General features: G+C 40.3%; 1 protein-coding gene across 2 annotated transcripts in view; it reads left to right on the top strand.

The window, feature by feature from the left end:
• LOC139348378 (ras-specific guanine nucleotide-releasing factor RalGPS1-like) overlaps positions 1 to 15,712 on the top strand; it is a 92,660-nt gene that overhangs the window by 55,329 nt on the left and 21,619 nt on the right. For both annotated transcript variants that reach the window (XM_070988404.1, XM_070988403.1), the window contains exons 9-10: positions 12,740 to 12,877; positions 13,256 to 13,349. In XM_070988404.1, coding sequence (XP_070844505.1) covers positions 12,740 to 12,877; positions 13,256 to 13,349 — 232 coding nt within the window. The remainder of the gene's footprint in view (positions 1 to 12,739; positions 12,878 to 13,255; positions 13,350 to 15,712) is intronic.

Below are 15,712 nucleotides of genomic sequence, written 5' to 3'. Positions count from 1 at the left end.
TGAAGAGACAATAAATATGTGTTTACTTGTCAGTTAAAGGAGCTTCATCGATTGTGAAGCACTGGTATTGTAGGCTGATTAACAGCCTGTGACTGACTGTGTGTGAATGGTATTGGTAGACGCCTTGTGACGGGGCTTTGCTGTGCGTCAGAGAAGCAGCGAGACAGGAAGCAAAGCTGCACAGCTCTGCAGACGGAGCACAGCTGAAACACATTACACCTTACACTGTGTGTGTCGGGATGACATCATCGGCAAATATTTGTTAAGCATTTTGTGATGTGGTTATGCTCATGTAATATTTAGGCTGGAGCTGCCAGCACAGCTGATATCATGGACAGCCAGTATATCTCAGTGGGATTTGGGTGTAGCATGGAGAAAAATGCAACACACAGTGGAAGGCTTTTCAGCCTGCAGTTGGGAAAGGATTTGTAGTTCCTGCAGTCTCAATCTGTTGTTTTGTTCTATATGTGAAAGCCCAGTTTTAAAGGATTTTCATTTGTCTTCTTGATGTCTTTGATAGAATTACCGTTGTTTTCTCCTGTCAGCAACATTTCTGAGCAATTAGAGATTAAACAAGCAATGTTTTTAGTGCATTATTCCATTCAACACTTGATATTATGAGGTGTAATGATTATTGCAGTCATAGGCCTGTGAGCCAGCAGTGAGGCTTCAGACTTGTAGTCTTGTTTCTTTCATCATTACAGGCACAGCTGAAGTGCTGAGCTTTGAAATACTGCCAAACACTGCCTGAGGTGCTACCCAATATTTCCACAACTGGTTTCCATCTCACCCTAACCCCCATCAGTTTCTGCCTTTACAGTTTTATATGTTGGCACTAAGGCAGTCTGCACACATCTTGTAAACTTGGGATGTAATCATTAATGACGAAGCCTCCCCTTGCTTTTTTCCCTGCTCTATTTCCACTTCTGTTCTTCAATATTTACTTTCTGCATTATGTTGCTAAGATGTCATTTTTCTCATGTCATTTGAGGACATTGTTGTGTATAAACAGCTGTTCAGCTTGCTGAATGAAATGTCCTGGAAACATTGGAAACATCTTTGACAGTTTGTATTTGCTGAAGTGATGAAATGAAACGGTTAGCATGGGATGATGCTGATTTTGCAAAATGAAAGTATTGTCACGCTGACGGGCCTGAAAGAGGGACCCCTTGTGTGTAACACTTGTGTGTTTTGAACCCATTTTATAGGCACTGAGGGCTGTCTTACTGAAAATGTTGAAAAAACACATTGTTTTTCTCATACTCCAGTAGTTCATTGCTGCAGCACCTCCATTCACTTTCTGTCTGAAACACTCCCCCCCAAACCAAGAAAAGCCAAGTCTGGTCTGATTGGTCTGCTCCCACAGGCCTGAGCAGGCACCATCCACTGTGTTTCCATCAGGGTTTTTGCAACCACGGCTGTGCTGCAGGCTTGGCTGAGTATGGTGACAAAGTCACAGAGATGTTGTGGATGCAGCAGAGTGACGTGTGACAGGATCACAGTTTTCCATAGATTACTGACAAATTGAGAAATCAGTGCAGTAGATTGTCTCATTATATTAATTTTATATTAATCTATTGTTCCAGATTAATTTTTTGGTCAGATTTCCAGTTCTAAACATGAGTTTTATTGAAAACACTGACAAAAAAAAGTAAATGAGGAATCACAGCAATTACTAAACACTAATGAAGGTCCTGAACCTGACATGTTGAACTTTTCTGAAAGTCAGTACTTGTCAGTGTAGCTGTGTTCTGGTCTCCACCCTGATCACAGCTGGAGCTCTACAGCAGTAACTTTTTACCCCGTAGAGAAAGCATGTAACAGCTTCGTATGTCCAGAGGCAAAGCCAAGACAAGCAACGATGGCCACTGCTTTAGACATCTCTCTGCTGTAACACAGCTCTTGTGTGGACACTGTCCCCTATGCTTTAGTTGAAAAGGCTTTGGCCTTTTCCAGTTCAGGAGTTACAACATTGTTTGGCCCCTGCGAGGCAGCCGGACCACACACTGAGCAGCATGGCAAAAGTTCGTGTTCCACACAGTCACTACACAAAGTGGCTTGAATATAAGAAACAGGGAGAAAATGACAGCTGACTGAGTGCTGGTAGTTGATCTGAGTCTGCGAGCGCAGCAGTGCTGAGGAGCAGAGCAGTGCAGGTAAGCTGCTTTGTGTTTGTGTCCCAGGCGCTCATGTATCATCCTCCCAGCGTGGGTGCAGCAGGCCAAGCGTCCCTGACCCCTGCTCCATGACCTCTGACCTCTGACCTCTGACCTCTCTAATGCCTGAAGTCCTGTGGGCTGCGTCTCCTTTGTACTACTGACGATGTTTCTCACTCTTCAAGAATTTCAACTTTAATGAGTGTGTGTGTGTCCATGTGCGCATGTGTGTGTGTACTTGCTCCATAGTGAAAAGTTTTTGACCAACTGAGGACATTCTTTGAAAGTGAGGACATTAGGGCAGTTCAGACTTTGCTTTAAGGATTAGATGTGTTGCATGTATTTACGCATTTCCCTTACAATAGATGAGTATGTGATGGTAAAAAAATATGGTGGAATATAAAAAAATGTTAGGCCTTTTATTAATTCTTGCTTGTCGTTCTGTAACAAATAACTAAGTAAATGGCAGAATATTCTAAGCTAAAAAGCAGTTCTACAAATTGCGTTTCACTCCTTATCCTGACTTTACTGTTACACTTGAATTCTACCTTTCGATATACAGTAGTGCCTTGCATTAATCAAGGCGCTTTGCTAAATGTAAGCTGGATGTTAAAGAAAGGAAAAACATGTTCAGAAAAACATGAGATAACTGTGGAAAACGTAATGTAGTAATTAACCACAATAAGATGTGAAGGTAATAAGGTTGACTGTATCCATAGCAACAAGATTCACTGGGCCTCCCACACACTGGTAGTGTGGCTGTGAACCAAAAAGCACCATATAAATACAGCCTTTCTGATCTGCCACCTCTGTGTTTAGAGGACGAGTCTGCTGACTCTATTTCTATTTCTCTAATTTAGCACCAAATTGCATGAACACACAAAATCCAGAGGAAATTGAGTAAAAGTTCTTACTTTCCTCCCTCCTCTAGTGTGTCCTCCTGCATTTTGTTTGATGCATTGAGCTGCTCCACTCAGTCTGTACTGAGATGACAGTAAATCAGGATGCACGACTCTGTTTAAGAAGGAGCTTTTATCACATTTGTGGTTCATTTTCTGGTGAAATGCTTAATTCTAAAACAGTTGATGTCATGGATAGCAGATTCTCCACATTCATTTTACAAAATGTTTATATTGTTTACCCTAAAAAACACTAAAAGATGCCTAAAATGTCTGTCAAAGCAGAAGCTACAATGACATGAAAGTGAACAAAATGATGCTTTATTTTCCTGCTTAAAACATCCCCATCAAACCTCTTCATTACTTGTACACTTCTTCCTTTAAACTCTTCTATACACACTTCTCAAGTCTTTCTCTCTCTCTCTCTCTCTCTTTCTCTCTTCTCTCTCTCTCTCTCTCTCTCTCTCTCTCTCTCTCTCTCTCTCTCTATATATATATATATATATATATATATATATATATTTTTTTTTTTTTACAGCTGATGATATTTTTCTATTCATTTTCTGTTTTTTTCTTCCTGTCAGAAAATCCCATGTGCAGACCCAAACCAACAATGAATGTATCTACTAAAACGTAATGTGTGTGTGTCTAAAGCCTGATATATCATTTCTCTGTGCCATAGAGCTCCATTGTTGTCCAGAAACTATTAGAAACCCATTAATGAGCCACACTGTTGCACTGGCTGACATGTTCCTTCATTACCGTGAACACACCCAAATATACTCACTAGGGCACCAAATGTGGATTAATCCACTGCTGAAAATAGTCCCCAACCAATTGACTGCCCCCCCATATTTATTTTTACACATCTGAAACAACAGCTGTGGTCAGACATTACAAGTAAAATGTTCCCCAACGTTTTCACTTTGTGCTACTCATACTAATGATGATTTTTTACCTGGCTATAGTTGACACTGTACTAGTCTTCTTGCCTTTGTTTCTTACTTAACAGTCTCTCATGTGAATGCAAGTTAGAATTCCTCAAGATGTATTCATGGTCTCAGGGCATAAAACACAATGACATTTCCAAACGCGTTGCATAATTTCAAAAGCTGTGATGTAATGTGCTCTGTTGGATCTTGGTTTGTGGAGGCTAAGGAATGCCATAATAAGTATTTTCTTTTAAGATCCACAAAATAGCATACATCCACATGTCCACACACACGCACAAAAATTATGGACATTTATTAGTGAAGCCTGTATTTTTGGTGTCTGCATCACTTTTAAGAAATGTTTGTGAAAAGCATCCTTCTGGCATTTGTTAGATCACCACATCTGTCATGTTATGGTTGGGTCTCCATCATTGCACAATGAGAACAGAGCAGCCAGAGTGTAGCAGGGAGATAAATTGAATTCAGAATTGCATTGGCAGTTTTTAAACTGGCAGAAGTTTAGTGTGTGTGTGTTTGTGTGTGTTTGCATGGGTCATTTCCTTTTGGAGGTGTAAGAAGAAAGCAGAAACTTTTATCCAGATTGTGTTTATCTCAGTAGTTTGAATCATGAGGATTTTAACATACCGAGGCATTTGTGCTCTGTTTTGTCTCAGTTAACATAGTTTTATTCTGCTCTCTCATTTTGTAAACTTGCTGGTTTGTACTGTAATAGGACTAGTGAATTAGCTGTCAGGATTCTATTAGATACCATTTTCCCCAAATCTGAAGACGATATCCTTGACCTGGCCAGTTGGATTTACACACTAGCAGTTGCCAAATAATAATACACATTCGTGTCATGTAGCCCTTGTTGAACACGTTTAAATAGAGATCAACAGTATATCGTTTGCCAAAATGTTATTCTCTAATAAGTGGAAAAAAGCAATTATTCTCATAATGGAACAGTAATCGTGTAATAGTGGACTTTCGGCCAATAATTACATCAAAAAAGCTGGAGTATTTTCAAGGTTGGTAGTGCCATCAGAACTGAAGACATCAGGCTGTAAAGTTATGGTTTTGGTCTTGTTTGTGGTCGTGTGTGGTGTGGCCTCATTTATTCCTTCTCTGTTTACTTAAGGGCAGGGCTGTGCTCTTACTCTTGCAAAAGACTAAGGGCTGTTGGAATTTCAAGAATAATATTATCATATCAGCAGACAATTATGGTTACCATTAAGTCATTCATGCTGTTTTACAGTCTGAGCTGTCATGACACCCTTTCCTTAGAGGAACATATTCCTCATTCGTTATTCACTTAGCCAGCCTCATCACTCCTCTCCGTCCTCCACTCTGCCCACATTCACTCAACATGTTACACACTACAGCAGAGATAGTAAAATACTGGATTTATTTTAAGCCAGCACCAAAGAGACATGTAACTCGTCACCTCTGCTTTCTCTAGGAAGATGTGATCACAACCTGGTGCTCCTCCTGCCTCTGAACAAACCTCTCACACACAGGCAGCCAGCCGTCACTCGCACAGTGAATAGATGGTCCAAGGACGCTGAGGAGGCTTTGAAGGACTGTTTTGATACACTGTGTGGGAAGTGCTTTGTGATACTCATTGGGAGGACACTGGCAGTCCCACATGGACTGTATCAAAATGCTGTATCCTCCAGGACAGTATGGTGTTTTTCCAAAAACAAACTCTTGATTACTCCTGACCAAAGGCACACATGGAAAAAAAGAAGGGCTGAGGCTCAGGAGGCAGAGTGGTAACCATTAGAAGGTTGGTGGTTCAGTCCCTGGTCCCTGCAGTCTACATTTTGAAGTGTCCTCGGGCAAGATACTGAAGACTCCCAAATTGTGTGTGTGTGCTTGTGAGTGGTTACTGCTCTGAAGCAGGTGGCATGGCCACCAGTGTATGAATATGTGTGTGAGTGGGTGACTGCTGACGTGTGGTAAAAGGGCTTTGAGTGGTTGTCAAGACAGTCCGTTTACCATTTACAGATGCTTGGGTGTTCACCTGAACAATACACTTGAACTGATAATACAAATACTCTATATAAGAATGACCAGAGCAGACTGGATCTGCTGAGGAGATTGAGGTCTACTGGAGTGCAGGGGGCTCTCCTGAGGACCTTTTTTGACTCTGTGGTGGCTGCCTGCCATCTTCTATGGAGTGGTCTGCTGGAGCTCGAATGCTGACCGAAAGAGACTTGACAGAATGGTTAAGAAGGCCAGCTCTGTCCTGGGATGCCCTCTCGACCAGGTGGAGGTGGTGGAGGTGGCTATCATCCATGGTGGAGAAGATGTGACACTATCAGTGCATATTGAATGTGCAATAATGTTACATTCAGCGATGGTCTGTTTACTCTGCCCTCCTTATTATGTTGTTAACTGGTCATAGCTTGCTTTTTGTTCTGATACTTCTTGCCATTGCGTCATTCCCGTGACCGGGGTGCTTATTGAGGCATGAGACTGACTGTGAAATTGCCATCAGATTGGAGGGGTACATGTCTGAAAGGGACTTATGAGTATCTACGAAGATCAGAATATGCAATAGAAAATTACATCTGGCTTGTCTATCACGTTCAGCTGAGACATCATTCATGGACAGCAGAACAAGGAGCTGTACCGAATCCAGACTTGACATCATCTAGTGTGTGAGAACCTCTTCTTTTAAAATTCAGTGATGTGAGTGATCTAACACACTGCTGGAATCAGCAGAACTTCTTCATTCCAGTGACAATTGGTTCTCTGATGATTTTTGAGGATAATTGTCCAAAAAAATCTCATAAAGACGACACTCCTTAAAGCTTCACCACAATCAAGTTCAGACTTTTTCTCTCAGCAAGTAATCCATCCACAGCCATGGTAACTGTTCAAACAGGAACTACAAATACATTTGTAATGCATAATGAAGCATGGCTTTTTAGATTCATGAAAATAGAATATTTATATCCATTATTATGATATCATCTAAGTTTAGGCTTAAAAATGGGACTCAAGGTGGACCCTGCTACTAACTGACTGCAGTGTTACATTCACTGTATCATCATCCGAAGCGTTATAGCTACTACCAAACTTTATTTAAATCTCAAAAATATTGTACACTAGTAACATGTTTTGAAGTTACTAAGGCTAAAAATGTCCAAGATGGCACTTCCATCCTTTGAACACTGACACCATCTTCTATCCATGTGTTTAAAACCTGAGGACATATAGGCAGTGTAGTCAGAAGAGACTTGGTAGACTAACTTATTCTGAAAATAACAGTACTGCATATATTACGTTCTTTGTGAATATGTAGTGACAATACCATAACGCTTTAAAAAGAGGAAGTGAAAACTATTTGTGTTTAATGTCCTTGATGACCTGAAAACTGCCACAAACACAGGGCAGTAATATTCTCAGGAAAACAGAATTTTTCTCTTACTGAAGCTACATAAACGCGTTGTGGTATTGTGGTATTCTCATGGTCTTCAAATTTGAAGATTTTTTTTGTGCACAGAAACATCATATTATTCAGTTTTTCCCTATATTTTGTTTTTGTGAAATGACCTGATGACATTAGTGAATACATCTGTTTAACCCTGTATGTCAAAATTTGCTGTACTGCAACAGTCTACACAGGTGCAGAGTGGGTGAGCTCTTCATTTTATTGGATTCCTGTAACTTTTATGAATGCACATTCCCCAGGATGTCCACCTGTGCCCTCTGGTCTTTTCCAAAGCCCTATAAAATGCTGTCTACCCCCATTTTCCACATCCTATCTCAGCCACACAATTGACGTATCCACAAAATGTTTCCAGAAAAAACCCGTCTGGTCTCAGGTCTGGATATCACTGCATGCACAAATGACCCTTTGCTCCCCGTTTCATGCTAAATCCCAGTTAACCTTTGTTTGTGGTTCAAAAGACGAAGCGTGGCTGTTAAGGAACAGAGTAATTTGTATTCAGGCTGCTCTGGGAACATTGGTAAAAGAACTAGAATGATACATGGGTGGTATCATATTAACCAGTATTGAACCCTACCGAACTACCTTCAAGATTACATGAGGTGTTTGTCCTTGGAGAGTCTAAGGCTGCAGAAGCAAACATACAGTACAGTATGAGGATTTGACAAGAGTTCGGATTTTATCAACTCATGACTGTGTTGCAGTGGGAGCACAATGTGACTCTCAGGATTGGCGGTGGAGCAGGAGCCAATCCATTTTTAATCCAGTCTTCTTGAGCTGGCTAATGTACAGGTCAACAATTAGTGTTGAAAAAATGTGGTTAATAACAGTAAGTCAGAAGTTAGAAGACATTGGCAAATGTCAACGCATCCCATTTATTTCCAAATACAACCCAGATATGATGGCTTCAACAGTGTCATATTTATTCCTTGTATCTTGTGTGTTTTACATTGTGGTTTAATGAGCAGTGACCTCCCCCACCAACAGCGGCTGATGATTGACATGCAGCTGGGTAAACTAAAATGCTCAAACTTCAAGATGCATGTGGTGGTCCTGCACTGAAATAATGCTGCAAGTATGGATATTTGATATAGGTGCTTTGGTGCATGGTAACCACCACATGAGACAGCAGCAGCCTTAAGGAAAACTGAGGTAATGGGTACTTTACCAGGGAAACTCTGTGATCTCAACCCCATACAGACTGCCCTTTTAAGATTCCTGCATCTCTTACCTCATGTTAAATGTTCATTGAAAGTAACTTCAAGTTATAGTAGCCTTGTGCACAGTAAAACCCTTGGTGAATGTTACAAGGAGCTATGGAGGCCTATTTTTCCTGGTTTCCATTGGCCTGGAGGGCCCACATGTAGTGCCTGCTGCTTTCTGGTGCATTGTCATAAACATGATCTACAAGTATAATAGCATGTTCCCTGTGCTGGAGATGTGGTTCCATAGAGCCTCCACATCTGCTCCCCATTGATCACACTGCACGCACGCAGATGGAGGAGATTCCCAACAAGCAGCAGACAGTGAGAATCTATTCATTTGATGGGCAACACCATCAGAAGGAGCACAATGCTCAAGTTCAATAACCTACTAGAAACCTCAGATGAGAGATACTTTTTATCTTCTAGACAAAGCTCTGTATTAGTCGTCTGTAAAAACAGTCTCTAAGTGAAGACAGCATAGGACTGGAAATGATTCACTTGAATCATACTTGTCAATATTGTATTCACTTCCATTTCACCAAGAAATACACTTAATACCTTTTATTAAATTCCTTCAAAGTCCACAATATATACTACATGAGTCACTGATTGGAAAAAAGCTTTTGAGAACAAAGAGGTCAAGAGAGTGTCTGTTTAACAGTTAAGGGAATGGAGCTACATCCAATGAACTGTTAATGATGGCAGAAATAGTGCCAGTTTTCATTGTAATGTACATCAGAGGACATTTACATTTACAGCCTGCACCAAAAAAAGAAAAGAAAACATGGATGGAATCTATTCATGTCTCCTAATCAGTCTACTAACTTGCCACAGTCGTGTCTTCAGCTGCAGCTGTGAGTTATTAGTTCAGGGTTTTCGGTGTAGTCCTTAAAGCCTAATTGAGCAGAACAGTCAGAAGGTTTCATACTACCTCACTGTGCCAGAGGCCTCACATCAGCATCATGGCCTTCTCCATGTGTGTGTGCTTTGGTGACTTCCTTACCACAGTGACACATGCATTCATCTCTGAAATCTCCAGAAGCAGCCAGTATATCATTTTATGTATAGTATGAACACAATTCTTCAAGTATAACTGTATAACAGTATACAGTATACACTGCCAGTATTTAGGTCTTGTTTGCAGGTCCATGATAAGAATACAAATTTGATCAATACACATGAATTGTTTTCCCTTTTTTTGTGTGTGTGTGTGTGTGTGTGTGTGCATTTATTTATTATCTTATTTGGATTGGTTTTTCTAAATGCAGTGTGTGTATAGTTCTGCCAGTGTCTTCTCCATCTGCTGTCTGTGTTTTTTCAGCTTGTCCTGTGGTGGGTTTTCCCAGCCACCATGAACAGAACTCACCCACTTCTATAACGTCACTATTTATTAGAAATGGGTATTAAAGTTACTAGGAAACCAAAATTAGCTGTTATTTGCCCGTCTTGGTTTTACAGTTTTTTGTTTAGGATTCAAGTGAGGACACTGTCGGCTTTTTTTGTGCGACCACAAATTGATGTCGTCAACATCAGAGAGAAGATTTGTTACTTGTAAACAAAGCTTCCAGCATTGTGCTGGCATAGACATAAAATGTGGGCAAAAACCTTCATTGGGTGCTCACTCATTATACTTCACCAAAATACTGCTAAAAGTTGAAGAGAATGGAAGTGAGGCAGTCAGTCACCACCAAACACTGACTGTTAGTGATTGTTCAGACCTGCTCCTGGTTAAAGATGCATTCCAGCCAGATGTTGAAAAGGTGTCAGTGCATCCCACTTCAAGCATCTTTTCTCCTCTCTTTTCTAACTTTATAAGCAGCCTTTAGGCTGGAGTGGAGCCGTCCCTGATTTGCATGTAGGGTGGGAACACTAGATTTGTGATCATGCCAATGGAGACACATACTGTAAATGAACATATATGAAGATGTTCAGACTACCTAGTAGAGAATTTATGTGAAAGTAGTCAATTAATTCAGTAATATTGTGTTTTTGTTTATTTATTGTTCTTTAAAAAGTTTACATTTTAGAGAATCAGTCATGAAATCTCACAGAGTTCTGTCTCCTATCATTGAATGTGGTGGGCCATTGTGCTCTATGAAGCCAACCCTAATAGAGTTTAATTGGTGTGTTTTTCACTGAAAAACATGGTGTCCAGCAATGGTTCCAAAAAAGTTTAGTTCATTTCTTGAGCAACTCTGAACATTTATTTAGTTTGGAAAGCTGTCGGATGTTAAGACATTAGCCGCAACAATGTCATCAGTTATTAGATTCAGTGCAGAAGTATCAGTATTGTTGGCGTTTCAGCTCGCATATCAGTCAGGTTTTAATTTGGGGCTGTTTTGTAAGACCTGCCTCCGCTGCTTGAGGAACAGTACTAATTTGCTTTTGAAACAATGGCACACATTCCTGGTTGAAATGGTAATATACTGGAGATTTTACAAAATGATGTGGAAAATGGTGTGCAACATCTGGATAGAGTATATCATTGTCTGTGGGCCATGTGCATATGCCGTATTTGTATACATATATCTTTCAAAATGTACAATACATCAAATACAGCAACCAGCATTGAGGCTGACGGTTGAGTTTCCAGCCTGGTATTTACTAACAGTTAGGACAGAGTCATTCAGACAAACTGTCGGAAAAGTTGGTGACTCAACAGATGTTTTCCAGGTTATTTTTGACACTTCTGTGCTCTGTGTTTTTTCCTCTTGTTCGTGGTAATAGATGACAGCAGTCAGACATGCAGCCCTTCCACTCAAATAAAATTTTTACTTATTTTATTCTTTTTATTATTATTATTCAAAGACATTCTTTGGCTTGTCCAAGCACAAAAAAATATCCTAGTATCCAAAACCAAAGAAATAAAGAGATGTACAATAAAAATAATGTGCATACCTTCTAGTAAAATCCTCACTATGTCCATTCATTAATAACTGATCAATTAAGTGTATACAAGCTTATTTTTTCCAACAATCTCCAGTGCATAATAATGGAAATGCCTGTCAGCTCATCCATCCCACACTTGCCAAGAAGAACTTATCTTGGCAACATCTGTCCTGAAAATATCTATCATGACACTCAGAGGGTCCCCCTAGCTCCAGTATCGGGTTAAATGTTCCTCATTGACCAAAGGTTTCATCCATGACACAATATCTGGAAAACTAATGGCCAGATTTTACATCACATTTTGTGTGTATTCATGGTCATGAGAATGACACAAATCATGCAAGTAAATAAAACGGAGGATCTCAGACATAAGACAGAAAATAGTGCACAAGTTAAAATATAGGTATAAAATATAATACTGTGGTAGGCTTGTATACAGTGGTGATAAAATGGATAACCTGTAATGTGGACACCATGAAAAACATCAATAAAACAGAATGCTAGTCCTATTCAAGGACTCAAGATATTGATATAGCTGATGCCTCTGTCCACCATGGTCCCAAATATGGTGATGGGACATGTCCTTCTGTCTGTTGCTTCCTGTTGTCTGCAGTCAGCTCCTTTGTTTTTGTGACGTTTAAATTGAGGTTGTGTCCTGGCACCAAAATGTTAGGGCTGTGACCTCTTCTCTGTAATTCAACTCAGCTGATGACAGTCATGTTGTCAACGAACTCGACAGTGATGTTGAAGCTGTATGTTAGAGGTCCGAGCATGAAGCCCTGCAGGGTGCCAGTGTTGACAGTCAGAGATGTGGAGGTGCCTGTCCACACAGCCTGGGGTCTGTCTGTCAGGAAAGTCAGGCTCCAACCACATAAGGTGGTGTTGAGCCCTAGGTCTCTGAGCTTGATTGCACAATGGTATTGAAGACTGGGCTATAGTCAGTATTCAACAGCATTCAAATGTCAGCTCTGCACACAAATTATCTCATACTCTGACAAGCAAAATGTAAGCACCTTAGTATTTACTATCCATGGTCATGAATTTTCTCAATCATAAAACTTTCATGAAGGCCGAAACAAGTGTTGAATCAACATATTCTGTCTTTAAACGAATGGGTATGTTTTCATTTGAATCACTCCTCTTGCCATCAGAACTGCCATCTGTCTAAAGTAAGCATTTTGTCTTGTATTGTCTGCTCCAGGGATCTACCTGTTGGACATGATCTACATTGACTCAGCCTATCCTGCATCAGACAGTATCATTGAGACAGAGCAGCGGACCAATCAGATGAACAACCTTCTGAGGGTCATCTCTGACCTGCAGATGTCATGCAACTATGGTAAGAAACAAGAAGCAACATCTACATTATCCAGTGGAAACAGTATAGTGCCTGCCTTCTGGTGGTAGTACTCGTGGTATCTGATTACTTTGTATTTGATATGGTACATCTAGAACAAACCATAAAACTGCACACAGAGGAAGGTATAGCCAAAATGTCTGTGTGTTATTCTCCTCTAGTCTGAACACAGAAAACGAAAAAATAAAGATTTGGTTTTGGGTGTTTCAGCTATCCTCTTTAGTGTGTTCAGAGCTTTTTGCTTTATTTCTGTGTTTCCTTTAGTCAAATTGATTTACAGGAAATCCTGAACATTCTATTTGTGGAGTGTCAGATTAAGTGTCTTCTGTAAAGTGACTTTTTCCAACCTTTTTTCTTCAGATTACTTGGTGACCCTGCCACATGTCCAGAAGTATCTGTTGTCAGTTCGTTACATAGAGGAACTCCAGAAGTTTGTAGAGGATGACAACTTCAAGTAAGTTTCCTGCTAGTGCTCACACACTTTTACAGTCACAAACTCTTGTGCAGACGTTCATTCCCCCAGAGGATGAACTCCCTCTATTCTGGACACTCCTGTAACCCTCTGATGGCCACATCACCAAGACATTAAGTGAAGACTCTGTCCCTTTTGGTCACAACATGAGTTTTTGTCTAGCACACAGAAACATGGAGGTGGGTGTGAAATTGACGGGGGTCAATGAACAGGAAGCAGGATGGAAAACGACAGGCAGCTGGTTTTATCTTTCTCCACAGGGAGTTCCTACATCCAGCAGGCACTGATGACTTTCTCAGGCACTCTGTCCCATCCTGTGCTTGGAAATAAGTTTGGTTGTCTGCCACAGTTTGACATAGTTTGGGTTTAGCACTTGATTTTCGGGGTGGGACGTCATTTCAGGGCTCTGGTTGTTCTTGGTTTATTTCTTAGTGTCACCTTTTTCAGATTAGTTTTGGGTGGGATATAAAGTATGTTCAAATAGTACATCAAGCTTATTAATGAGTCATAATTAAGAGATTTCCATTTGGATAATAACTGTAATTATGAAATAACTCCATGGCTGGGTCTGTATTGGCAGACTTGAAGCTAGGTTATGTAACTTCTGAAACAGAAATGACACATTCTTCCTCTCAAACTGAAAAGAGTTTATATGTAGTGAATCACATCCATACACAGCTCAGTACTGACAGGGGTTTTACTGCTCCAGTGTCGCTTAGTTTTGAATGGCTAACATCGAATAATTATTTAGTCAGTCTTCTCTACATGCTGAATGGACACAGATGATACAGATGGGCCTTTACCCTACAAGAAAATACATACAAAACAGTGCAGGACACAAGACCAGAGAGGCTGAAAGTATCCTGCATTTCACAAGGAAAAAACCCCAAACATTTAGGAAGAGTTGTGGAATAAAGAATTAAGAGTAAAGAGTAATTAAGTGTAAAGAAAATATATATACTTATTTACTGCTTTAATTATATTGTGGTCCGTTTAGAGATCTTTGGTGTCCTGACACTCAAGTTGGGAAAACCATGTGAGTCTGTGCTGCATGAAGCAGTGTATCAGTATCAGTACCAGATGAAATGCAAGTCAAGCAAGTACATGCAGTAGATCTAATTCCAGTGGGAATACATTTGTATTATTATTATTATTATTATAAGTTTGGGTCTAATTCAGAGGGCATCGGCAGAAATAACACAATATGAGGGTTTCCAGAAAAGTTAATGAAGATATTGGCCAACTTATTGTCCCCAGCTCACCTCACTTTCTACAAGCTGTTTTCTCCAAGTTGCTTGTCATATCTTGGAACATTATTGCTTGTGCTTGAGAGGTGACACGACAGTTCAGTGCAAAATGTGAAAGAAAAAACAGAGCGAGGGCAGCAGAACAGGCTGTAAACACAACACTGACATATTATCACCACATGAAGTTAAGGCAACATATTAGTTAATATACGTCCAGACACAGGCACAGAACAACATTAGCATTCATTTGGAGTGGTGTTTGTGGACCCCTGATGAATCTATGTCCAACGTTTCCTCTCCTTTTAGCTGTCTCCTGAGGAGAATAACTGGTTCTGTAACCACTAAATTCTCCATGATGTTCACCAGGTAGTTGCTGTGTGTGTGTGCTAGTGCAGCTTTATTTGTCAAATCTAAAAAAAAAAAGAAGATGTCAACCAATTCCTCTCTTTCCAGTTTTCAATCTATAATAAGGGTTCATTTTAAGAGCATTTGCATTAACTTTTAGGAAGAATGTTGCAGATTCACAGCCATCAACAATATTCAGGTCTGTGTAATCTCCTTCTGCGAGACCCTGACAGACCCACTTTGCTAAAATGTCTGTCAAAATATTTGCTACAGCAGTCTAAAATGAGCAAGTACTGGAGAAAGACAAACAATCCATGTGGAGCTGTAGAATGAGCAGAGCCTTTCAGAGGGCACCATTAACCTGCACACACTGACATTTGCCACAGAGGAAATACGCTCTCCAGACATGTGCATTTGAATGTAAGCTGAAATGTGAGAGGAGCTTTTCTGCAGAGCGTGTGTAGGCGGGTCTGCAGAGCCTGCGTCAGCTCTGTCAGTCGATAATGTGTGATGGAGGCACCAGTTGAAAGCAGTTAATTGTGATCTGTTAGACCATTTTCCGTTGTTGAACATCATGAAATGGAAAAAATAGGCCTTCATCAATAAGATCAAAACCCTTCAAGGACTCTCGTGTAGCATTTAGTGACATGTAGTGGTGAGGTTGCAGATTGCAACCAACTGAATACATCTCTGGTCACCCCTACTTTTTCAAGCATGTTGGAAAACTATGGTGGTTTTTAAGTAATGTAAAAA

Source organism: Chaetodon trifascialis, chromosome 20 (assembly GCF_039877785.1).
Source record: "Chaetodon trifascialis isolate fChaTrf1 chromosome 20, fChaTrf1.hap1, whole genome shotgun sequence".
Classification (NCBI taxonomy): domain Eukaryota; kingdom Metazoa; phylum Chordata; class Actinopteri; order Chaetodontiformes; family Chaetodontidae; genus Chaetodon; species Chaetodon trifascialis.
Note: the sequence above shows the minus strand (reverse complement) of the source record. Positions and strands in the feature narration are given on the sequence as shown.